The sequence below is a fragment of the Megalopta genalis genome, chromosome 4, assembly GCF_051020955.1.
Source record: "Megalopta genalis isolate 19385.01 chromosome 4, iyMegGena1_principal, whole genome shotgun sequence".
NCBI classification, from domain to species: domain Eukaryota; kingdom Metazoa; phylum Arthropoda; class Insecta; order Hymenoptera; family Halictidae; genus Megalopta; species Megalopta genalis.
This window is the reverse complement of record NC_135016.1, coordinates 23,501,495-23,523,917: the sequence shown is the minus strand read 5'-3', so window position 1 is coordinate 23,523,917 and position 22,423 is coordinate 23,501,495. Positions and strand designations below refer to the sequence as shown.

At 32.9% G+C, this 22,423-nt stretch overlaps 5 protein-coding genes across 8 annotated transcripts; 1 reads left to right on the top strand and 4 right to left on the bottom strand.

Annotated features, from left to right (window-relative positions):
• Positions 1 to 95: 95 nt before the first annotated feature.
• Positions 96 to 2,706, top strand: LOC117223072 (uncharacterized). Its single transcript, XM_033475199.2, has 3 exons — positions 96 to 242; positions 680 to 721; positions 1,874 to 2,706. The coding sequence occupies exons 1-3, from the start codon at positions 198 to 200 to the stop codon at positions 2,423 to 2,425; spliced, it is 639 nt and encodes a 212-aa protein (XP_033331090.2). The 5' UTR covers positions 96 to 197; the 3' UTR covers positions 2,426 to 2,706.
• Positions 2,544 to 4,731, bottom strand: LOC117223071 (uncharacterized). The gene is made up of 4 exons (XM_033475197.2): positions 3,889 to 4,731; positions 3,315 to 3,814; positions 3,041 to 3,232; positions 2,544 to 2,970 (listed from the first exon to the last, which is right to left on the bottom strand). The coding sequence occupies exons 1-4, from the start codon at positions 4,251 to 4,253 to the stop codon at positions 2,723 to 2,725; spliced, it is 1,305 nt and encodes a 434-aa protein (XP_033331088.2). The 5' UTR covers positions 4,254 to 4,731; the 3' UTR covers positions 2,544 to 2,722.
• Positions 4,732 to 4,848: 117 nt separating this feature from the next.
• On the bottom strand, positions 4,849 to 12,721 carry LOC117223069 (uncharacterized). Of its 3 annotated transcripts, none has more exons than XM_033475193.2 (12): positions 12,544 to 12,721; positions 11,712 to 11,786; positions 11,249 to 11,451; positions 11,079 to 11,146; positions 10,928 to 11,005; positions 8,782 to 9,248; positions 7,842 to 8,001; positions 7,457 to 7,621; positions 6,833 to 7,327; positions 6,504 to 6,639; positions 6,206 to 6,428; positions 4,849 to 6,132 (listed from the first exon to the last, which is right to left on the bottom strand). In XM_033475193.2, the coding sequence occupies exons 2-12, from the start codon at positions 11,735 to 11,737 to the stop codon at positions 5,577 to 5,579; spliced, it is 2,577 nt and encodes an 858-aa protein (XP_033331084.2). In that variant the 5' UTR covers positions 11,738 to 11,786; positions 12,544 to 12,721; the 3' UTR covers positions 4,849 to 5,576. The 3 variants fall into 3 exon arrangements, with proteins under 3 accessions (XP_033331084.2, XP_033331085.2, XP_033331087.2); XM_033475194.2 differs by having other exon boundaries at positions 7,842 to 7,998; XM_033475196.2 differs by lacking the exons at positions 10,928 to 11,005; positions 11,079 to 11,146; positions 11,249 to 11,451; positions 11,712 to 11,786; positions 12,544 to 12,721 and adding an exon at positions 10,478 to 10,583.
• Positions 12,722 to 13,141: 420 nt separating this feature from the next.
• On the bottom strand, positions 13,142 to 17,572 carry LOC117223053 (protein zer-1 homolog). Of its 2 annotated transcripts, none has more exons than XM_033475158.2 (9): positions 16,734 to 17,572; positions 16,315 to 16,579; positions 15,920 to 16,235; positions 15,628 to 15,833; positions 15,370 to 15,541; positions 14,940 to 15,263; positions 14,716 to 14,874; positions 14,391 to 14,643; positions 13,142 to 14,294 (listed from the first exon to the last, which is right to left on the bottom strand). In XM_033475158.2, exons 1-9 carry the CDS (start codon positions 17,221 to 17,223, stop codon positions 14,146 to 14,148), a joined length of 2,334 nt encoding a protein of 777 aa, XP_033331049.1. In that variant the 5' UTR covers positions 17,224 to 17,572; the 3' UTR covers positions 13,142 to 14,145. The 2 variants fall into 2 exon arrangements, with proteins under 2 accessions (XP_033331049.1, XP_033331051.1); XM_033475160.2 differs by having other exon boundaries at positions 14,716 to 14,865.
• A 596-nt stretch (positions 17,573 to 18,168) lies between these two features.
• Positions 18,169 to 22,345, bottom strand: RnrL (Ribonucleoside diphosphate reductase large subunit). Its single transcript, XM_033475157.2, has 11 exons — positions 22,133 to 22,345; positions 21,932 to 22,020; positions 21,525 to 21,702; positions 21,079 to 21,442; positions 20,686 to 20,990; positions 20,447 to 20,609; positions 19,982 to 20,370; positions 19,723 to 19,910; positions 19,306 to 19,614; positions 19,035 to 19,223; positions 18,169 to 18,926 (listed from the first exon to the last, which is right to left on the bottom strand). Exons 1-11 carry the CDS (start codon positions 22,167 to 22,169, stop codon positions 18,615 to 18,617), a joined length of 2,523 nt encoding a protein of 840 aa, XP_033331048.1. The 5' UTR covers positions 22,170 to 22,345; the 3' UTR covers positions 18,169 to 18,614.
• Between the last annotated feature and the right edge of the window lie 78 nt (positions 22,346 to 22,423).

The window sequence follows — 22,423 nt, the reverse complement described above, 5'->3', positions numbered from 1 at the left end:
TGTAGTGACGCACATATATTGTAAGGTACATCTGCGTTATTCAAACAACTTCTCCGATATCGTATAGTAAAGCATGTACGCTTTTATTGACACAGTTGTTATCCGTAACGACTCTGGCCTGTATAAAAGACCCGATGAATCCGAATTACGGCACATAGTCTTCAAGATTTATCAAGAGCTTGTCATAGACAAAAACGATGTTCCGAATCTTGCCAATCTTCGCCATCTTGGCTGCTGCTCTGGTACGTTTTACATTATATATTATAGAATGTTTTTAACAATACAACTTTTAAATGTTCTCCCTCGCATAAATGTCTCTTGTTTTATTCTCTTCATTTATCATATTACTCGTTCTTATAAAAAATATATATGTAGTCTATTAAAAAATGTATGCGAACTTATAAGCAGTACGACTGTTTAACTTGAATGAGTATTATGGCGGCATTTGTTCCCTATTTATTTAAATACGGAATTATCTGTTTGATTCGTTTTAATGTGTTGTTGTAATATTCAATATCTACGCGTTTTGTAATGTTTTATTATGCAATCTTCTCATAAACAATTACATGCTGTGAATATTAAGTCATTCTTTTCCTGTTGAATATACATATATTAAATCTGGAATACTTTTTGCATTGTAATAAGGACGCACTAGTTTTAATTCATTTATTGTTTACAGGCTGCACCAGTTGCTAAAAACGGAACTAGCTCCCCTGTCTCTGTAAGTATTATCTAATCATTCTTATATACACGCGTATATAATAAATTCTGTAAAATTTAACTAAAACTATTATTACATAGAACGTTTGCGACTAACAAAGGTTTTTATTTAAACGCAAACATGGTTATATATATATATATATATAAAGAATCGCTTACACCATATTATTTACATACAATGCACAAAACTCCGCCAACAATAGCAACTCCAGCCAAGATGTACGTAGTCGCAAACATGCAGAAAATCATCGAATCCGCCGAACATGCAAATGAAGGAGCTCAATGGCGAGTCCGCACAGATTGTGAACAATGTGACCCAAAATGGCTGCTAGACTCAACATGCTACCCAAAGACTCGCGGTTAATGCTACAGATTTGATCAGAAAAGCTCTACAGGAAATCCAGAATGAAACTGGATGGACGATGCTGTAAACTGTAAATTCGTGAATGAAGCATAGGACATCGTCCGGACCCAAATTAATCAAGCTCAGGTTGATTCAAGCAAATTAGCAGAAAAGATCAAAGGGGACATTGCTACTGCCACGAATCAAACATCCGGCGTTGTCGAGAATATCAATGAAAAATTAGTAAATCTCATCAAAAACGGCGAACAAGCTCTGGGAGAAGCTAATGCTGATTTGGCAAAATCCATAGCTCGGGTGCAGAATGATACCGCTAAGATCTTCAACTATGTTGTGCAAGGTGCACACGCAGCCTCACAGGATGCTCTGAAGAATGCTTCAGACTTAGCACAAGAGGCGAATAAGGACGCTGCTGATGTTGGCGATTCCGAATAAGGCCAGCGATGCCATAAAAAACAATATTGAAAAAATTGTCAAGAACGCTAACAAAACTTTGGGTAATATGGAAAATCGCATAAAGAACGTATTGGACAATGTAAGGAACGATACTAAGAACATCACAGAGACTGGAGTTCGCAATACATATTTTGCACAGTATATCCCAAAGGCGATACAAGATCTTTAAAATTTCAGCCATAACATTTTGAACGACATACACAACGTCGTACAATCCGCTTTAGATGACGTTGTTTCGGGGATGGCTTCTAATTTAGCTCACGTTGCCTTGGTTTTCAGCCTACCGTTCATAATATCATCGCCGGTATTTCAAATAGTATTCATAATATCTTCCAGGGCGTACTCGGACTAGCTGGAAATCTCGAACACCATGTTGCCAAAGGATTGGGGGATGCGGGTCATATCGTTGGAGAGGGTGCTACGGATGTCGTGAATGGAACCGCTCATTTTGCTGGCAACGTGGCTCATGGTATCGGAGGTGAATTTAAGAATGCTGCCGGTGCTGCTACCCACCTTGTTGGCAATGGTGTCAATGGTGTCAGCGATGGTGTAAATGGTTATGTGAATGTTTCTGGCCACCTCGCTGGCAATGTGGCCAATGCTGCCATTAACCATGACAAGGAAGAAGTAGATGCTGATAGCCAACTAGTTGGTACCGTGGCCCATAGTGTTGGAGACGGTGTAAGAGGTGCTGCAAATACAGGTCGCCGTGTTGTTGATGACATAGCCCACGGCGCCAGTCAAGGTGTAAACGATGCTGTACACGCTCGTAGCGATGGTGTCGGAAGCGTAGTCAAGACTATTGGAGATGGTGCAAAGGATGCAGTAAAAACAGGTGCTGATATCATTGGAAACATAGGCAACGGTGTTAGCGACCTGTTTGGTTAAATATTGAATGCAAATCATGTATCCAATATCATCTGCGATGGAACAGCGACGTGAAAAACAGAAAACCGTTGAACAATAAAGTAAAACAATTTTTAATCGAGGAAAATCAGTACCACACTTCAGCATTAAATTTTTAATGAAACAAATAAACAATTGATCTGCTGAAGACTGATATAAGTTTAGTTCAAACAAAAAATTATATATTATTCTATGTTATAAGTAATTGTTATTTGCTGCATTAATAAAAAAAAAAAGAGTAAATAAAAACTGTGTTCAAATTGGCCCTGCAAATTTATATCACTGAAACGTTATATTAGATTGCGACTCTGATGGGTGTATATCATTCCAGCATGATACTTCTGTCATTTCTAGACTTCCATCTTCTGTCAATGTCAGAACTTGCTTTCCTGAATTGTCTTTAAACTTCATGGACAAGTCTAGATCAGTATTCGATGCAGCTATCATTGTGGGATGCATAGGTGTTTCATTAATTTCAACTGGTTGTAAAACACGTACATATATTGACTGACCAGATGGAACGTTATCTATAAGCAATGTTTATAATGAAATATAGTATATATTTAGTCAAATATTGTTCTATAAAAAAATCTTTACCAGAAGTTAAAATGTTTTGTATTGGCAAATGTTCTGAATTTGATAATCTTATAACAGGTACGTTTTCATTATGATTTGAGATTTGTGTCTGTGAATATGCATCGATTGTCATCATTGGTAGGTTGGATTGCATAGATTTTTCTAAGATTGGAATATTTATTACCGTTTCGCTAATACCCTTCATGGATAGTTCTGTAAAATATTTGTTACCATATTTTAATAAGATGCGGGGATCTGAATCTTTCTAATTATAAAAATTAGTATTTTGGGAAACCTGAATGTTCTTTTGGATTCCTATTTTGGTCAGTTATATGTTCTTTGAAATCACAATTATGGGATTCTTGTTGATTTCCATAAAACTGCACACCGCACTTATCGCAGAATACTTTCTGTTTACTGTGCTCTCTCACGTGATGTACCATAAATGAATTATGAAGAGTGGTATATTGGCACTTATCGCATTGCAACCAAATATTACTCTTTTTATTTTTCATTCTTTCATTAACAGGGGACGGTAAGACAATGTCTCTTTTCTTGGACCGATGATTAGTTACAGGCTGACCTTTACATTTTGTGATTTGTGGTGGCTGAGAACGTTTCTGTTTTTCATTAATGTCAAGAAGTTCTCCTTCTTCCAAGGAATACTTCTGTTCCAAAAATCTTAATACTTTATCACGCAATGTAATCATCTCAACTTCGAGTCTATCAAGTGTATTGATACGATTGGCACAACTTCTACAAATAACATCGTCTTCCGATATTACTACCATATATCTGTAGTGCACGAAAAAGAGTATGAAACATATAAATGATTAATGAATGAAGGACATAGAAATGTAACATGATACCTCTCACCAACTAGCTCTCCAAGTTTCTCTATTACTCTAGATCTTGAAGTTTGTGTTCTACATGTGGCTAATTCATAATGACGTCCTTGAATTGTTGCATCACAAACAAAACATTGTAAATCATTTAATATTCTTGATTCATTACAACTATCTGCAATGCTAGAATCTATTACATTTGTACAATTGTTAGTAACATCTTCCGGACATGTGTCAGAATATTGACTAATGGACAACATTGTAGGTATATTTGTTGTTTCGTAAGTAAGATTATTATTATATCGTAAGATTATTCGTAAGATTATTTTACGACAAAATCTAAGGTTAAGGTATAAAAACTGACAACATAAGATGTAATTAATGACCATCAGCAGTCAATGCAAATAAATGATCTGTAGTCTGTACTTTAAATATCATCTATACTTTTCGTTCTTTTTCCATATTACATTATATGAAAATATAATTGACGTTTTCAAATAGCTTCGGTCTCCACATATACAAATAGCAAACAAATTTCAGTATGTAAATACTTGGTACATAATTACATGCCATCTTGCGAAAATTACTAAAAGTAAAAGAAAATATGTACGTTCAAAGAAATATTCATACTTGATTTATACTATCTCTTTGCGAATTCACAGAAGATTCTTATAAAGACAAAGTCGTTTATGGTGAAGTAAACATTTGTGTACTTTTCTATGCGCATAAATGTTTGTTATAGATAATATAAAAAATCGTAAAATTCGAAAACTGAATTAATTTTTATACTAGTAGTATATTATGATTTTTAAATTCTGATAAATATTTAAATTTTTTACATACATGAAATATTAATTCTAGATAAATAGAATGAAAGAAAAATTCTATATATAACGAATATCTTTTACTTTTGTAAAGACTATTGGTACTTGTTCCGTTTTGCTAGATTTTGAAGAATAGATACGCAAAATAAAATTGGAATACTGAGAATTATATAATAGTATTTATTATAATTATTTGTGATAAGTTTAGCGATTTTATTATACGTCCATTTACATTAAGAATTAAAAATCGACACTTATTCTTTTTCAAATAGCTTCACTAAATATATTTTGATGCACAAATAATCGCTACTTTTACACAACTATACTTAAGATGCTTATATGAATAGTTTCCTTTACAATTAGTGTTAACATTACCGTCACTAAATATGCTTACAGAGTGACTTCTTGAATTACAAAGGAATTGAACATTGTGAAGTTTACAGCATTTACCGTACATTTCAAACATGTCCAACATTTCACACACGCAAAACCTAAAATTTAATAGCCCCATACAAATTGTTGTCACCTACAATTTTTTAAAAAGTTATTGTAGTTATGATTTGATGTGTTGGCGCCAAAGTTTATAACTTTATAACTTGCAATTCATTTATATCTACAAAAAGTTCATTCAAAATGAAACAAATCACTGTTTACATTCTTTTTTGTTAATATTATTTAAAGTAATTACGTGACTTTGTAAAAATAATTCTACAATATGAAATAATGATCACAAAACTTCTCTACACGTGGTCTTTATGAAGTTTTGCATACCTCGTTTGTGAAAAACCAGTAAAAACATATATATATATGTATGTATATGTGTATATACATATACACATATATATATGTGTGTGGATATGATTGAAACGTACTAATAATCCTTGGACTTTACATATCTATTTTTTCAAGTTTTATTACTTTCACTTCTTTTTTAATGTTTTCCTTCTCGTCTGTCTCATTTTTCTCGTTGTCTCTTTCTTTATCTTTCCCAGGATGTTGCTGCTTCTTATCTGAATTACGAAAACGATCATAACGAGAATCTTCATCGTCGCTGGATTTACCTCCTGCTTCTGTTTCCCTCAAAATGTTGCTTAAATCTTTGTCGACGTCATCCCATAATTTATCAGCGCTATCGCCTTGATAATCATCATCGTCTTCCTCTTCAGCTTGTCCATTCTTACTATCTTTAATATTCTTCTCAGGTTCAGAAACGATTCCTTTTTGTTCGACTGGTTTACCAGATTCTGTAGCGTTCGTACCATCAGGCGTAGTAACTACTAATGAATTATTTGCAGACGGCGGCTCAGAACTATTTGGTGATTTAATGTTTTCTGTGGTATTTACAATATTTGGTGTGGAAGTCGTATTAGCAGACGACGAGGATTGAAGATGTATCCTTTCCGCTTGTCTTCGTAATGCTTTATCATCATTATCCCGTACATATCTACATAAAATAATCGATATGAATAATTGTGTTAACAAAAATAAATTACGACAACTCATTTTTAAGTGCATACCGTTTAAGATGACTTCTTGTTGAGCAATGAAGTGCTATTGCTCTTTCATTATTTTCGCTTCGTGGCAAGTAGATTTTACAAAGTTCACAGAATTGAACTTCAACACGTTTTATATACTCAGCTCCAACTTTAATCATCTGTTTACTCTTAAGTTTCTTCTCTGTATCATTCGTGCCTTCACTTTCTGTTTTTTCTTTCTTCTTTTCCGGAGATTCTTCGTCTTCTATTGAAAGTAATATGTTTTAATATACCCAATTGTAAGTAAAAAAAGAACTTTATAATAACGAATAGAGCGTACCGTCAACATCACCTACAGAATCCAAAGTCATGAAATTATCAAGATTTACTTCCTTGTCATCTTCCTCGGGTCCACTGGAATCAGCTTCTGCTTCACCGTTTCCAGCATTCATTCTTTCTTTCAATGCACTTTTCCTCTGGAAAAATAATAAATGCAGAATTCATTAGTACATCAAGATGAGATGTAGATTATACAATGAAGGTTGTTCAAAATTGATGAAGTAAATATTTTAATTCTACAAAGGAGATTATAATAAATTACTTTATAACACATTCTGCTTATGTGAAAGTGGTATAATAAAAAGATTAAATGTACTGCGGAAACGATACCTTAATGTGGTCCAGAGAACACATGTGAGTTTCGAAGAGCATCGGTGATCGGAATTGAATACGACATACTCTGCAGAATGGCGTGAGGAATCGTTTCATTTGGCGATGAGACTCGGACAATTGATGTACCGCTTTCAACGACCTATAATTCAGTTTACAAATGGGACAGAACATGGTACGAGATGGTAAAGTACCACGTGCTGCATCACGAGCCTCAACACGTCGTTGTTCTTGTCGTTGTAAAACCCGCATTCGCGTTAGAGTTGCCTTGTGTCGTGATGCAATTCGTCTCATAGCTGCGCTATGACGACCCGAATACAAATGCAACGAGTATTCTTTAAATGTGACGCTTCGGTGAGCGCAATGTGGACAAGTTAATTTAATGAACTTCCTTCCGTCTCTCCTACTGGGCAGTTCGTCGGAGCCAGTAGTTCGACCATGATCAGTTTTATCATTATCGTCTCTTTCCTCATCGTCACCATCGTCTTCGTCATCCTAACAGTATAAACAATGAAACAAAGATTTGCCATATAAAGGAAACACTTATGATTTAACATTTGATTGCTATTTAAAAATAACTATATAATGTCTTATCTTAGACATTCTGTACAGCGTTCGACATACCTCGTGCTTATGATCATCTTCATCTTCTTTCACTTCATCATCTTTTTCCTCTTCATCTTCGGAGTTTGGTCTTTCTCGTTCCTGTTTTTCTTTCTTTCGTTTGTCGTCTTTTTTCTTTTTCTCTTCCTCCTCTTCCTCTTCTTCTTCATCGTCACGTTCATGTGGCTGAATTAATGTTGTTAAACATTATAGTAAGCATCGCTATTAATAGCTGGGTTTATGTTACACACAATGGAGAAGTGTACAAGGTGTAAATTCGTCATGATTTCAGAAGATAAATATACACCTCTAGATCCTTGAGCACTTAAAAAAGTTTACCCTGAAGCCATGATCAATCTTCTTTTTTTTTTTACACCTTGCACCGATAACAGTTTTATGGAGTTACCTTTTCATCATCATCCCAATTACTTTTATTATCATCATCCTCTTCATCGTCATCGGAAAATTCAGCATTAATAGCTTTGGTCATCTCTCTATCCTTGTCCTTCATGCTGGTTCCTGATCCTGACTCCTTTTTACTTCCGGATAGCCTAGTAGTACCGCTACTAATGACACAGCAATTTTGTTTTGACTTACATTATTTCCCTTCATTTTGTTCTGGTTCCTTTGTCTTTCATTATATCATCGACCAAAACCTTTTTTGTCTTAGTCGATATACGGTAAACATCGCGATATATTACTTTTTACTTTGTTTCTTTTATCCCCCATTTAGATATGAATGAAATGCATTTCGTATTGCAATAAAGGTCTTTAACTATTCAGCCTTTTTGCATCGCATTTATATTGTGCTCTTACTTTTATGTCTTTCGCATTTTCGCGCATCTTAAAATACATCTAAGAAACAACGTTCTTATACGCTTGTTTTTTTAGTCACCGCTATGTGTAAGAATGACAAACGTAATGATCTCGTAAAGTACAAGTATTATAGTAGTTCTCATATCAAAATTAATTACATTGTGTTTCAATCGATACACACACACATTGGTATCTATGCGTATCAGAATATCAATTCCCTCTTTATTAGAACCCAGCGAAAAGTTTGCCTCTCGACAGTACAATATTTGGTATTTCGTGCGATCATTTGTGTCATGTTTTATTATAATTATTATTTATTATTATTATGATAATTATAATTACTTTTATGTACGTATATGTATATATATATATTTTCTGTTACCAGTTTTTTTTATTTTCTATATGTCTATCATCGTCTTTCGACACTCATGTCATATAGTCGGATTATGGTCAGTTCATTTACTGACAAATTAAGCAAGCAGGCTACTAGGACGGTATTGCAGTTGGTAAGTGATTTATTAATTAATTACCTCCTGCGCATTTTGGTAGTTGTCATGCGCACACGCTGGATGTAGTCTCGCGATCGCGATCCTAGCAGCTTGCGTCGATTGTCGAGCGAGTGCAGAGTACGCTTGCGAGCCATGATGACGTCCGATCGAGAGCTCATGCGATGGAATCCACCCCCTCTTCCGCTGCCGCGTGTTGAAATGCGACCTCTGTAATTTGAGCTTTGATGCGATATTCGCCCTCGGCTCGAGTTATATCTCTGAGTCGGAGGTGCCATTTCGCTAATCCGAGGGGGTGGTGGAGGTGCATAGCTCCGTGATGCTGAGTGACGGTCCTCTGAGCGGTGGTATGACGAGGCTCGCTCGCTCTGTCTCTTGTCCTCATACACGGCCGAGGATGACGATCCCTTATTGTCGTCATAAGGTGCTGATGCGGACGAACCACCATACGACGAAGAATACCTCTGTGAGCCGCTACCGCTACCTCCACCCTGCCAAATCAAATTCAATTGTGCTCCTTCCCAATGCATCTTTCTCTCTTTCCTGCCCTTCTCTCTTTCTTTTTTAATTTTTGACTCTAGATACATTTCTCCCTATTGTTCCCTCCTATCATATATCCTTCATACGCTTTATTACTTTTTTTTCTCTAATTCCGTTTTATCCATTCTCTCGCACTCCCTCATTTACCTCAATTACAGTGCCAATCGTCTAGTACAAAATCATCCAACTTTGCACCGTTACGGTCACTACACCCATTCCCGTTGGATCACCGAAATATATATATATATATATTTTTTAGTTTTTTATTTTCCCTACAATTGAGAAGCACCTACTACTTATTTACGTAAAAAGGATCTTTACTTGTCGAAAAACATGAATAGTGTCCTTGCCATTTTCGTCGGCTGACATGATCTCTGAATAGTTGATATGACCAGCGTTTTCTCACTTCCTTGAAGTTTTTAAATAAATTGAATTCTGCATAATTCTGGATTAATTGCTGATAGACCTTTCCAATTTGAATAATATAAGGATAGATGCGTTTTTATATACTCATGTATGTAAAGTGCTGATTCATATAATTGCTCTATATCTCACACATGGACCAGAAAATCAACTAAACTAATAAAATTGTAGTTCTAATAACGTATCCTTATACAGTTTTTCTTTAAGGATAAGGTACACGATAGAAAAATACTTTGTGTATCTCCACCGGTGTGTGCAAAGCTTGCCAGCATGTATTTAGTTTCAAAGTCTACCTGTTTGTACAAGGCAGAGTTATTATATATGTAAAAAAGCTTGATCTCTCTCAGTTATTTTTAACTGAACATAACACAGGATGCATGTTCTTTAGATTGGAAAGGTCTACGATTACTCTGATATTAATGATAATTTATTTCTTTCTCCCAATGAACATTCTGAACTGATGTAATTTGGAAAACTGCATGATGCAGCGATTTGTTAGAAATTTGTGCGGTGTGGCAATGCAGCGATGCTTGTCAACAGTTCTATGACTGACCTGCATTGTGCAGGAAATTGGTTCGGTCGCACATACTGCCTTACAGAAAGAACAATACAGATGTAACGTCAGTACTTTAAAAGTCATACTTTTATATGTATATATTTTATATGTATATTTTTATCTATCCATCTGTTCATTCTGATATTTTGCAGGTCGTTCTCAATATTTAATGCAACTGTGTGCAGGCAACAACATAAGTACCATCTAGGTGTATTTCATCTTTTAATTATGTGATGTTTTCGCAGTGTTCCACCAGTAGTGTCCCAACGCAAAAAGAATGGGTGTTCAAGTAGCCGTTGGCTCGTCGCTTGAAAGGAAAGTATGACGACTTATGAATGCTTTGCCTACTACTTTTAAAAAAATTTTTGTTTTAAATATTTAGACGAGTGTCCTGAAAATGCTTTTCATATAGGATGGAATAATTCAAACTAGGTGCTTAAGCCTCCTCAATAAAAAATTTTCAGGACCATCGTTTATTCATACTAAGTGATTATAAAAAATTTAAAAATTCTTTGTGAAACAGGACTTTCAAGATGAAAAATAGTTCTTGACCACAGCACTGCAGGAGATTCGAACAATATAGACTAATATTTATTTAAAATATGTCTCATAGCAATAAACGTTTTTGCATTCATTTTATAATATACATACCTGATAGGAATCACTCCTCATCCTTTTACGAGTTGAATCACTAGATGATCTGTGCTCATCTCTGCCAGAGTAAGAATCCTGAAAAAAAGTTTATATCTTAAGATGATCTCATTTACAAATAGTAATAGAAATCTCTTATTCATATACGTACCCTGGGTCTTTTATAACTATTTGAATGTTCACCTCTTCCTCCTCTACTAGAGTATCTCTCTGATCCACCTATTATAAATATGAATAATATTGAACACAACTATTTCCGATAGAGAAATATTTTATATCAATTTATTATGTTTAGCTATAAACTTATAAATTAAAACTAACCAGAGTTATATTTTGAACGAGAATCATAACTAGTAGTGGAATATTTAAACCTTCCTCCTCTAGAAGAGGAATAAACTCCTCTACTAGACATGTATCCTCCTGTCGAACCACTGTTCCATTCATTTCCACTACCACCACCTCTTCCTCTATAAGAACTGCCGCCCCGTGAATTAAATCCACGTCCACGGGAACTCATACTAGAACTGGAAAAAAAGGATAGATATTTAGTATATATTGTTTCATAATACTCATTTCAAGTTGCTTAATTACTCTACAATCAAAGAATATATCATTTAATAGCGAAATTCAAAGAATGAATGTTATCTTTGATGTTATATTTTCATTAAATAGTAGCATTTATCACCCACAAATGATACAAATGCAGAACTTATAAAATTAAACAGAAATCTGAATTATAATAGATTATAATTTAGGTATATATGCGTTATACGATGTTACCAACCTGGATTTAATATAGCTGTAACTCATAATTACAACTTATAGGTGACTTATAGGTGTCAGATATGGTGTGAAATGTCTATAGAGAAAACAAGAATATTCATATGTTGTAAAATATCATTTGTACATGTTTATAAAAACTTATTAATCATGATCTACTGAACAATTTTATTATTTATATTTTCAGCAATCAGAAACGTTAAACTTTCAATGACCCAACAATCCATGAAATGTATAAAATATAGCACTGTTATACATATTATTATTAGCATTGTTACGTATGTTCAGTAATCATTTCATATGTTTGGTTAAATATGCAAAACTTTTGCCACAGGAGTTTTTCTTCTACATGACTCGCATTTTAAATGCTATGGTCAGCACTGGTTTCTTAGAAATTATTACCCTTTTCATAATTATTAACAATATAAAGCATCGACACAATAATACAAACCTTTGTAAATTGGGAAATTTATACACAAAGTTTCGATTAATATTATTGTTATGATTAATATTATTATTATGATGTAAAGAACATGTTTCTACTGAAAAAAGATAATATATGCATTAAATTTCTGCATTGTTGCTAATAATTTATACGACTGTGCGCATACCATTCCGGCGTACACTCGTGATCTATAAATGTTTCAATTTACGATGAAACATGTTGCGTATGTTTCCACGTCAAAATATATAGTACATTAAACAAAATTGTCTATATTTCTATTGCCAAAATCAATAACTTTATCTACTATTTCCTAAAATGACTCCTCTCCGCAAAAATTTCGGAATAACCATTTATCGAAAAAAACGTGTACTCGAGGATTGTATCAACTTACCTGATCGAAATGAATAAGTTTTATTTTACGAGGTGATATTTGTAGAAATTTCTACGTTGAAATAGATGTATTTTACACAAATCTTCTTACACATGCCGTGGACGCGCGATTCTGGTAAAATGTCGTCTTTCTCTTGGGCTGTGGCGTCACTCTTCTTCCGAGTTCTTCGATCGCCGGGAATGATGGAATAGAACCGGAAGTTGTATTACCACCGAATTTCGTGTACAATATGTGTATATTTTAACAATGCAATCATTTATTAGTTTTATGTAATAAAAAAAACAGTAATAAATAATTATTAATAAATTAAGGATGTCTAATGTATATTTAATATTTTAAACGAATTTAACCTTTCTTATGTACAGATCTATCGAACTTGAACCACGTTATATATATATATATATGTATATCCTGAATCGATCGTCATTTAAAGGTAGTATAAATGCACGTGCAATTCTTATCTCATTTTTATTAAAAAGAAGATGAAATATGCTACTATTGTAATAATTGTTATGTATGTCTGTTCCGATATCAACTGTTGAAATTGTAATGTGGGATGTGTTTCGTTGCGTGGGATAAAAGAAGAAAGCAACTGCAATTCAGTCTTATACAATTTTATGTCATGCATTAAACATATCAGGGATGTCTGCAAATTTATTACACACATATGTCAATATTATATAACGATTATAGTAACGAAAAATTTGAAAATAGTTCATATAATTTGCATGTTCAAGTTATTCAAATTTATAATTGAAATCTATAAATTTATTGTAAGGCAGTATGTAATTATTGGTTTCAATAATTAATTTTAGTCGAGAATAGTGCCACTATTTGGAAAAATTTAAATTGTAACAGTATAGATGTACAAATATATAATTAATTTCGTATTTTTAGTTATTCTTAGTTCTATTTAGACATGCAGTAATCTAATGTATTTTATTATTTAAAATGTCTTTCCATAGAATAAAATGTAATGGCAACCAAAAGTGTTACTTATGATACAAGTATCTACACAAAATTCCACACAAGACATAATGAAACTTAATGTAAGCTTAGAACGTCAAATATCAGTATATCATTGGCATTCAAAACAGAGAGATATAACTTTACTGGTATTAGTCTAGCTTCTTTTTGTTTATAATACAAGTTCACTATTTACAGAAACAAAGAATATGTTTGAATGCGAATAGTATTTATAAAGATTAGTTATGAATATCAAAAATATTTTTATCGGCCTAATAATTAAGAATACAGTAATATATTTTTCACGCATTTTCCAGAAATGTTCCATAAGATGTAATAAATAAAATATAGAACGAAATGTTCATATAACGAAAGTGCGAGTAAGGTTGTGTGAGCATTCATTTAATTTTAAATTTACATCCCAATGAATGATCATACAAATATACTTTACTATTGTAATGTTATAGTCTTACTTTCACTTTTGTGCATAAGAGTGAAAAAATCAAATATTTTACTTTTAATGATGTTATGTTCGAAGTACAGTAATAAAAATTATTCTTCTGTTCATATTCTTCTGTTAATTTTATTGTGGAGACATCTTCTTGAACGCCGCAGAAATCGATATTATAACAATTTTCAAACCTTGCCAAAAATATAACACATCACATTATCATATACAATGGCTGCAAGTTCTCTAATACGTCCGTTTGGTCTTGAATCTTTCAGTAAAGCCGTTAGCTTCTCGGGACCTTTTTCTTTTACAAGCAGTTTGCAATACTTATGTGCTGTTGAAAAAACATTATAATTTCATTAAGTTAAATAGTTCTAATTAAATTGAGACCTCAAATACGTACGATTAGAGTAGGCTTTGATATACTTACGGTAAACATTTGTAAGATTAGCAAGAGCCCAAACCGCCCAATGCTGGCATTCTGGTGTATGATATACATCTAGCAAACGCAATAATGGTAGAAACGAGCGATAATTGATATTACGTCCAGTACGTATATCCCAATGTTCAATAGCTTGGACCATAAGTCTTAACACTTCGTCTCGGCTCGGGCAAGGCACTGTCCATGCCTCTACACCATCGGATGCTATGTGAGCTAATACACCCGCTGCATTATATGGTATCTAAGATCAGACCACATATATTAAATATTCTTCATACATAGTTGGCAATCTAATTGATTCCAATTAGTATACCTCAATAACTTCACTGTCAGAATCTAATAAGCTTGCAAAAAGACTAATATACTGTTGCTGCGTTAAATGTACCCGCAGATGTTGCACCTCAGCTACATTACCCAAAAGTCCCATCATATTCTTCAATAATTCTTCTCTATGACGGTATTTCTGAGCAAACTTTATTTGTAAAAATTTAGTATTTTTTAAGATTATAATTTCATATAAACTTTGACAATACATACCTTGATACATTCATGAAACAAATTCATGCCATCTTCGTCAAGAAATCGTTCACAGTTTATGGGAGTCTCATCGGTCATATTCCACATAGTTGACCATGCCCCTTCAAGGACATCGTCAAATATATTTGATGTAATTCTACGCCTAATTAACTCAAGCATTGTCTTGATACAACCAAGGTTTCCTAACAAACGTTTTTCTCTGCCTGTTACTTGACACGATAAACTGTTTAAAAGAAATATCGCGATACGCAGTACGTAATCATCTTGTCGTACATATTTCGCGCAATTTAGAAGCAGTTTTACCAGTGTTTCATAATTTGACATCTTTCAAAGCATTAATGACATGGAAAAAAAGTAAACAAATTTTTACTTACAGAGAACATGCTACAGCAAAAATTAAATGTTATCAATTCAATTAATTTGTACATACAACATCCTGTGGTATACGGAATTGGCTCAATGTTAGACAACCATTACGCATCATAGTTTCCTCATTTTCATGGCTACTCATTCCAGCAAGGAGAATACGAACAATTCTTTCTTTCACTCTTGGTTCTATTTCATCTTTTTCTTTCATTTTTACAACATAGAACAATGTTGCACTGTAAAAAAGATGTATTTTGTATTCAGTTCTTTGGAATTCGTATTTTTTGCTACGCAAAGTATCCTGAAATGTATAATTAAATACCTTCCCGATATTTGTATAGACTTTACTTGTGGATGTTTTTCCATTGCATCTAATATTACACAAAGACCTTGATCCAGTCTATGAAAGTTTTCATATCTATACACAAGATAAAGATCATTCAGTGCTTTTAATAATAAATCAACTTTATTATTCATGCAAACATTAGCAGCTACCAGTATTTGGTCTTCATTTGCATTTCCCGAAATCTAATAAGAAAAAACATGACTCATATATATCAAACACGTTCGAAGACAGCAAGTATAAACAACATATATTTTCCAATGTCATTTACCAATTTTGCTGGAATATTACGTAGTCTACATGCTCCATCACCTGTTCCATACAGCCCTAAAAACTGTAAAGGTCTGTTTACTCTAGAAGCAAGACCTGGTATATCACAAAGCTTATTGTTACTCATATCATCAGAGTCACAGAAAGATGTCTGTTTCACAGTTTGTACTGCATAATCTTCTTTATGTCCTGCTGCTAAGTTTGTACCACTTATATCCAAAGAAGTTAATTGTGGTAAACTATTAATTATATGTTGTAAAATATTAGGAATTGTAAATACTTTATGCCCAGCATTGGATTGGGAAATATCTAAGTGCCTAGTTGTAAATATTACAATGTTAATGTTAGATACTCGATATTAAATATTATGCATTATTTTAAAACAATCATAAATACCTTAATTTCTTTAAATAACCAAGATTCCCAATAAAATCTTGCTCCCATTTATTGATGCTAACATTGTATAAAACTAAAGATATTAGGTTTGGGAACAAGCTAAAGAACTCGAAACCGATTATTACATTATTAGAGAGATCTAGATGCGTTAAGTTTGGCATTCCAGCAAATAATAAATAATAGTCTGGAATATGTTTTTTATTAATGTCCAAAGCCAAACTTCGTAGATTTGGTAGTTTAAACACATATCCTCGCATCTTGTATTCTGATAATTAAAGGATATGTAAACATTAATTTTGCGCAGTTTTCTTGTTTTCTATTATTTGTAAGCAGTTACTAGTTATATATAAATTTAAAGTAGTTTATATATTAATTTTTAATTATGAACAATATATATTAATTTTTAATTGTAATCTTACCATTAGACATGCTTAACATCCCAAATGTTCTTGGAGGGCCTACTTCACGACATGTTAAACTTTGCAAATTCTCTGCATTATCATTTATATATTCTATAAATTGTGTTGTTACATAAGGGCAATCAATTAATTCTAATTCAACAAGCTTATGAGAAGCTAAAATCTTTGCCGATTTGTCAGACATATTAGATCGTACGACTTTGATACGTTTCAATTTAGTTACAGATGTATCCTGAAATATATGGAAAAATTCATCGTGCGATTTTATTGTATCGCTCCGTAGAGCGTATTCGATGAGTCTGTCGCATATTTCGCTTGGCAGGATCAATCCCTTCAAGAGACTCCGTACGTTTTCTACTTCATTTATCACTTCTAACGATTTAACCGAAATAATATCCAGATTCTTGCAAATCACTTTGTAACAGAGTTCCGTCAATGTTTCCGATTCAACATATTGATCTAAACGGGAGAAGTCATCTATATCCGCCATTCTGTACGGAAATTTACACAAATTGCGTAAAAAGATTTATAGGAAAATATTTAGCAACAATTATGCAATTTCAACTGTCAAAACGCATCAGCTGAGGCCTTCGTGCCCAAAATTGCTGCAACACATTGTCGTTTTTTGTTTACATCTTCTTCCTTTCTTTGTCGTTAAAAAATAAAGTCGATTTACGTCTAATCGGCACAGTGACGAATTACTCACTAAACGAAGTCAAAATAAACGTAATCAGACCCCTATGTACAAGATCACGAAATTCATCCACCACGAATTGGTGCGCAACTATGTATGTCTCGAGTTGGAATTTTGACATTTCACTTGACCACCGTAGTGATATTACTTTTGAATGTATACACTCGATTATGTACATGCATACACCACGTACATGTGTGTATGTGCGTGTGGATGGAATATGTAGAATGTAGCGACTATAAACGTTGCCAATTCGTTGATGATCTTATGTATTTTGTAGGAAATTGTAAACTATGTATGGTATTGTTGTTAATTCAATAAGAGTAACTAATATAATTTTTAAAGACAGGTCAAACTTATAATTTCAAAACCGCGGATTTAGGGACATTCGTAGTGCCATTTATTATTATATAGCACGAAAAGTTAAGGGGTCCGGTCAGAGATGACTCTTATTGTATAAGCAGACGATTTCCGAGAACCAATTTTTAGTGCGCATGCGTATACTTATGTATATAGGCATATGTACATTATATTATATGCATTATCTACTGTTACATTGTACATATTGTAGTATGTGTAGAAAAAATAACTTGGAATGACATAAGGGCTAAAGAGAGTTCTAGCTAAAAAAAAACGCGACACTAGAGAAACGTTTCTCTTTATCCTGATTGGATACTCTTGTATGGAATTGGAATAGAAAATGCAACACCATGGAATTGGATATAAATATAAAATTGCGTATTAAATATTTAATTTCTGTATTCAATTTTATATCATGAAAGATATTACAATTGAGAATACGTAATTAAGAAAGAAATTGCAGGTAATATGTTTAGATTATCAGAAGATACATATTGTTTTTAGGTAGACCGTGAAGTTCTTAAAGTATAGGAAGACAAGAACCCAGAGTCAGATGCATATAAAGAAATATTTTTCATGAGAATATACATATATTTTCTTTTGTTTAAAGTTCACTGGTATGAAATTAATCAGCATTACTTTTTAATATTTTAATTTATAATTTCGACGGAGATTTGTTTGATTGTTCCAATGTGTTTTCAAAATCACACAATACATGGTATAATGACTGATATATAATACACATAAATTCTTAAGATACCTTACCTGATTTGTCAGTAAAAAAAGTTTAATTTAAGTACTGTGTGTGGTACATAAAATAGCTACAATTATGATCCACAAGCCATGCAGGCATCTCCATTTTCGCGGGAGCAGGCAAACATGGCTTCAATTTCTTCATTACTTTTAACATTCTTCCAACCATTTGCTTGTGTAGAGGTATATTCATCTGTCTCTTCATTCGCATTCTCTGTTTTAAGAGACTGGTTTAAAGATTGATTGAGAGATTGATTAAGAGATCGGTTAAGAGATTGATTAGGAGATATGGTGCTGGTATTTTGTAATTTGGATTTATCAACCGTGAACTGAAGTGCATTCGCTGCCGGCTTTGTTCTTAAATAGTACATGCCGGTTTTTAAACCCTGCAAGTAAATAAACAGTTATTTTATGGAGTCCATTCGATCTTGAGATAGATATCAATTTATTTGGATCCGATGATGAAAGATTATCATGTATTTCTATCAACTTACTATTTGCCATCCATAAAAATGCATCGAAGTTAATTTTTCCGCTGTTGGTTTCGCCATGTGAACATTTAACGATTGTGACTGGTCAATAAATGCGCCGCGATCTGCCGCCATTTTTAAGATTGTTTTTTGTGGTATTTCCCAGACTGTTTTATAAAGGATTTTCAGATCCTCCGGTATACGTTCTATACTCTGTTTCATACGAATTATGTTAATACATGATTTTTAAAAATAGGTACGTATTGTGTTAATAAAATGATTTTATAGTATTAACCTGAATAGATCCATTATTTGCTATAATTTCATTTTTCATATCATCATCCCAGAGATCTCTTTCAGTTAAATCTCGTAACAAATGAGGATTTACAACTTGAAATTCTCCGGAGAGTACTCGTCTTGTGTATATATTACTAGTGTAAGGTTCAGCAGACTCATTATTTCCTAAAATTTGTGCTGTGGAAGCTGTTGGCATGGGTGCAATTAACAGAGAGTTTCTAACTCCGTGTTTTGCGATTTTTTCTTTCAGTGCTTTCCAATCCCATAAATCAGTTGGAGTAACATTCCACATATCATATTGTAAAATCTGAAAATTTGTTAATATTTTATAGATGTTCTTTCATTTTTATTATATCGTATAACATGTGTGGTTATTTTATTATTAGTCATTATTAATTATTAATGAAATACTTACGCCTTTACTAACTGGACTACCTTCGTACGTTTCGTATGTACCTTTTTCCATAGCAATCTCACAACTTGCTTCAAGGGCACCATAATATAAAGTTTCAAATATTTGGATATTAAGTTTTTGTGCTTCCTCACTTTCAAATGGATAGCGCATTAAAAGGAATGCATCAGCAAGTCCTTGTATTCCCATACCTAAAATACAAAATTAAAATATTATTGAGTAAATTATATTTATTTTGTATGTAATATAAAAAAGCATTTACCGATAGGTCTATGCCTTAAATTGGATTTTTTTGCTTCCGGAATTGGATAATAATTGACGTCGATTACTTTATCAAGATTACGAGTGACTATTTTAGTAACTTTCTTCAGTTTTTGGAAATCGAAAGTTTTGGAAGCAGTGTTTACAAACATATTAACGGCAACTGAAGCCAAATTACATACAGCAACTTCATCTGGACTAGAATACTGTACAATTTCTGTGCATAAGTTACTACATTTGATTGTTCCTATATTTTGATGATTTGATTTTCGATTACAATGATCTTTATATAGCATATAAGGAGTTCCTGTTTCTACTTGTGTTACAAGGATTGCAGTCCATAAGTCTCTAGCTTGAATTTGCTGTTTATATCTTTTCTCATTTTCGTACCTAAGAAAAATATTTAAATAAAATTAGGTATATTTGATTTTGTTGTACCAACATTATTAATTCATATGCACCGTACCGCATATAGAGAGCTTCAAATTCATCGCCCCACACGTCAGCCAAACCAGGAGATTCATGGGGGCACATTAAAGTCCACACTCCATTTTCAAGTACTCTTTTCATGAACAGATCAGGAATCCATAAAGCATAAAACAATTCCCGTGCTCTATTTTCTTCTTTACCTATTAAATATAAACAATTATAATATTATAAAAACATGAAATAATTCAGTAATGATTTAATTAATCAATAATTTACCTGTGTTCTTTTTGAGATGCAAAAAGTCAAAAATATCAGCATGCCATGGTTCTAAGTAAATAGCAAATGCTCCGGGTCTCTTATTTCCACCTTGATCAACATATCGAGCTGTGTTATTGTATACTCTGATCATTGGAATTAAACCATTGGATACACCAAAGGTACCAGCAATTGGAGTCCCTCTTGCTCGAATGCAATGAACATTGAGTCCAATACCACCAGCTGATTTACTAATAAGTGCACATCTTTTTAATGTATCATAAATTCCTTCTATGCTATCTTCAGTCATTGTCAGAAGAAAGCAACTGAAATTAGTAAAATAAAAGTATGATTCACTGAAATGAAATCAGCTTGTGGTAAAACATATATTACCAAAATACATTATAAATTTACCTAGACATTTGTTGTCTGATAGTACATGCAGAGAAGAGTGTTGGCGATGCATGTGTAAAATAACGTTCTGATAAGAAATTGTAAGTTTCTATAATTCTGTCAATATCCTCGCCATGGATAGCAACTGAGACTCTCATTAACATGTGTTGTGGTCGTTCAACAACCTTTCCATGTATCTTAAGTAAATAACTTCTCTCAAGAGTTTTAAAGCCAAAATAGTTATAATTAAAATCTCTGTCATAAATTATTGCAGAGTTTAATTTGTTTGCATTATTTTGAATGATGTTATAGTATGTTTCATGAATCACAGGTCTAGGTTTATTCGTATATTGCTCTTTAACATGATGTAAATCATGTATTACGTCTATAAATAAAATGGAATAATTAAAATGACGATTACGCTGTAAATGTTTATATTTAAAATGAAAAGTGAATGTCTATAATACCGCTGAAACTTTTTTTTGTTTCTTTATGTAAATTAGAGATAGCAATTCTTGCTGCCAATATAGCATAATCTGGATGTTTGGTAGTCATAGTAGCTGCAGTTTCAGCTGCAAGATTATCTAATTCGACTGTACTAACACCTGAATATAATCCACTGATAACACGAAAAGTAATTGCAGACTGTAAAGAATTATTTAAAAAATCTTAAAACAAATGAATTCCAATCTTTGACTTACTTCAATACAAGAGTATTTAAGTGATAATATAACTACTTATTTCAACTACTCCTTTAATCAGTGAATCAAATTATGGAATACTGTGAAAATGTGTATTGTTTCATAAGAATATTATTTTGTTGACTTAATGATTAAAGGACTAAAACTTAATGAATTATTAAAAAAAAACTTACAGGGTCCACATAATCCATGTCTAAATTATAACATAACTTTTGTATTCGAGATGTTATTTTATCAAAATGAACATCTTCTTTGCGCCCATCTAATAAAAATTATTAGTTTAATGACAGAGTTAGACTAATAACGCAATATCGTAAAATCGCAATGCAAATACAAATGTTATTTCCAAGAAAATAGTATTTCCTTCTACTTACCGCGCTTTATTACATACATCTTCCCCTTTCCAACCATTTTTTTAGTTAAGACAAGATACTTATCAAACAAGAATTCTCTTCAAATTTCTTCCGGTTACATGAAGGCACAATATCCTACCAGTTTATGGCGCCAACGGTTTTTCGTTCATACGAAATATAATAACTTCACAGTGATCTTAAGCGGAAATACATGTGTATGTATACGCGCAATCCGCTTATCGTGGATTCAATTCCGACCAATACACTGTGGCGGGCGACGATAGTGACACCTAGCAGTACTAAATGAAAGGT

Excerpts from the sequence above, each read along its gene's own strand:
- LOC117223069 (XM_033475193.2), bottom strand. The coding sequence starts at position 11,737 with ATGAGTTACAGCTATATTAAATCCAG. Across the intron at positions 8,002-8,781 it reads ACTACCAAAATGCGCAGGAG|TAGCGGTACTACTAGGCTAT; the intron begins GTAATTAATTAA and ends CTGTGTCATTAG. Across the intron at positions 6,133-6,205 it reads ACAAGAAGTCATCTTAAACG|ATATGTACGGGATAATGATG; the intron begins GTATGCACTTAA and ends TATTTTATGTAG.
- LOC117223071 (XM_033475197.2), bottom strand. The coding sequence starts at position 4,253 with ATGGTCATTAATTACATCTTATGTTGTCAGTTTTTATACCTTAACCTT. Across the intron at positions 3,815-3,888 it reads GGAGAGCTAGTTGGTGAGAG|ATATATGGTAGTAATATCGG; the intron begins GTATCATGTTAC and ends CGTGCACTACAG. Across the intron at positions 3,233-3,314 it reads GAATCCAAAAGAACATTCAG|AACTATCCATGAAGGGTATT; the intron begins GTTTCCCAAAAT and ends AATATTTTACAG.
- RnrL (XM_033475157.2), bottom strand. The coding sequence starts at position 22,169 with ATGGTTGGAAAGGGGAAGATGTATGTAATAAAGCGCG. Across the intron at positions 21,443-21,524 it reads AACAAAAAAAAGTTTCAGCG|ACGTAATACATGATTTACAT; the intron begins GTATTATAGACA and ends TTTTATTTATAG. Across the intron at positions 19,615-19,722 it reads GTAGTCCAGTTAGTAAAGGC|ATTTTACAATATGATATGTG; the intron begins GTAAGTATTTCA and ends ACAAATTTTCAG.
- LOC117223072 (XM_033475199.2), top strand. The coding sequence starts at position 198 with ATGTTCCGAATCTTGCCAATCTTCGCCATCTTGGCTGCTGCTCTG. Across the intron at positions 243-679 it reads CCATCTTGGCTGCTGCTCTG|GCTGCACCAGTTGCTAAAAA; the intron begins GTACGTTTTACA and ends TATTGTTTACAG. Across the intron at positions 722-1,873 it reads GAACTAGCTCCCCTGTCTCT|GGCGTACTCGGACTAGCTGG; the intron begins GTAAGTATTATC and ends AATATCTTCCAG.
- LOC117223053 (XM_033475158.2), bottom strand. The coding sequence starts at position 17,223 with ATGGCGGATATAGATGACTTCTCCCGTTTAGATCAATATGTTGAATCG. Across the intron at positions 14,875-14,939 it reads TGTTTCATGAATGTATCAAG|TTTGCTCAGAAATACCGTCA; the intron begins GTATGTATTGTC and ends TTACAAATAAAG. Across the intron at positions 14,644-14,715 it reads CTGACAGTGAAGTTATTGAG|ATACCATATAATGCAGCGGG; the intron begins GTATACTAATTG and ends GTCTGATCTTAG.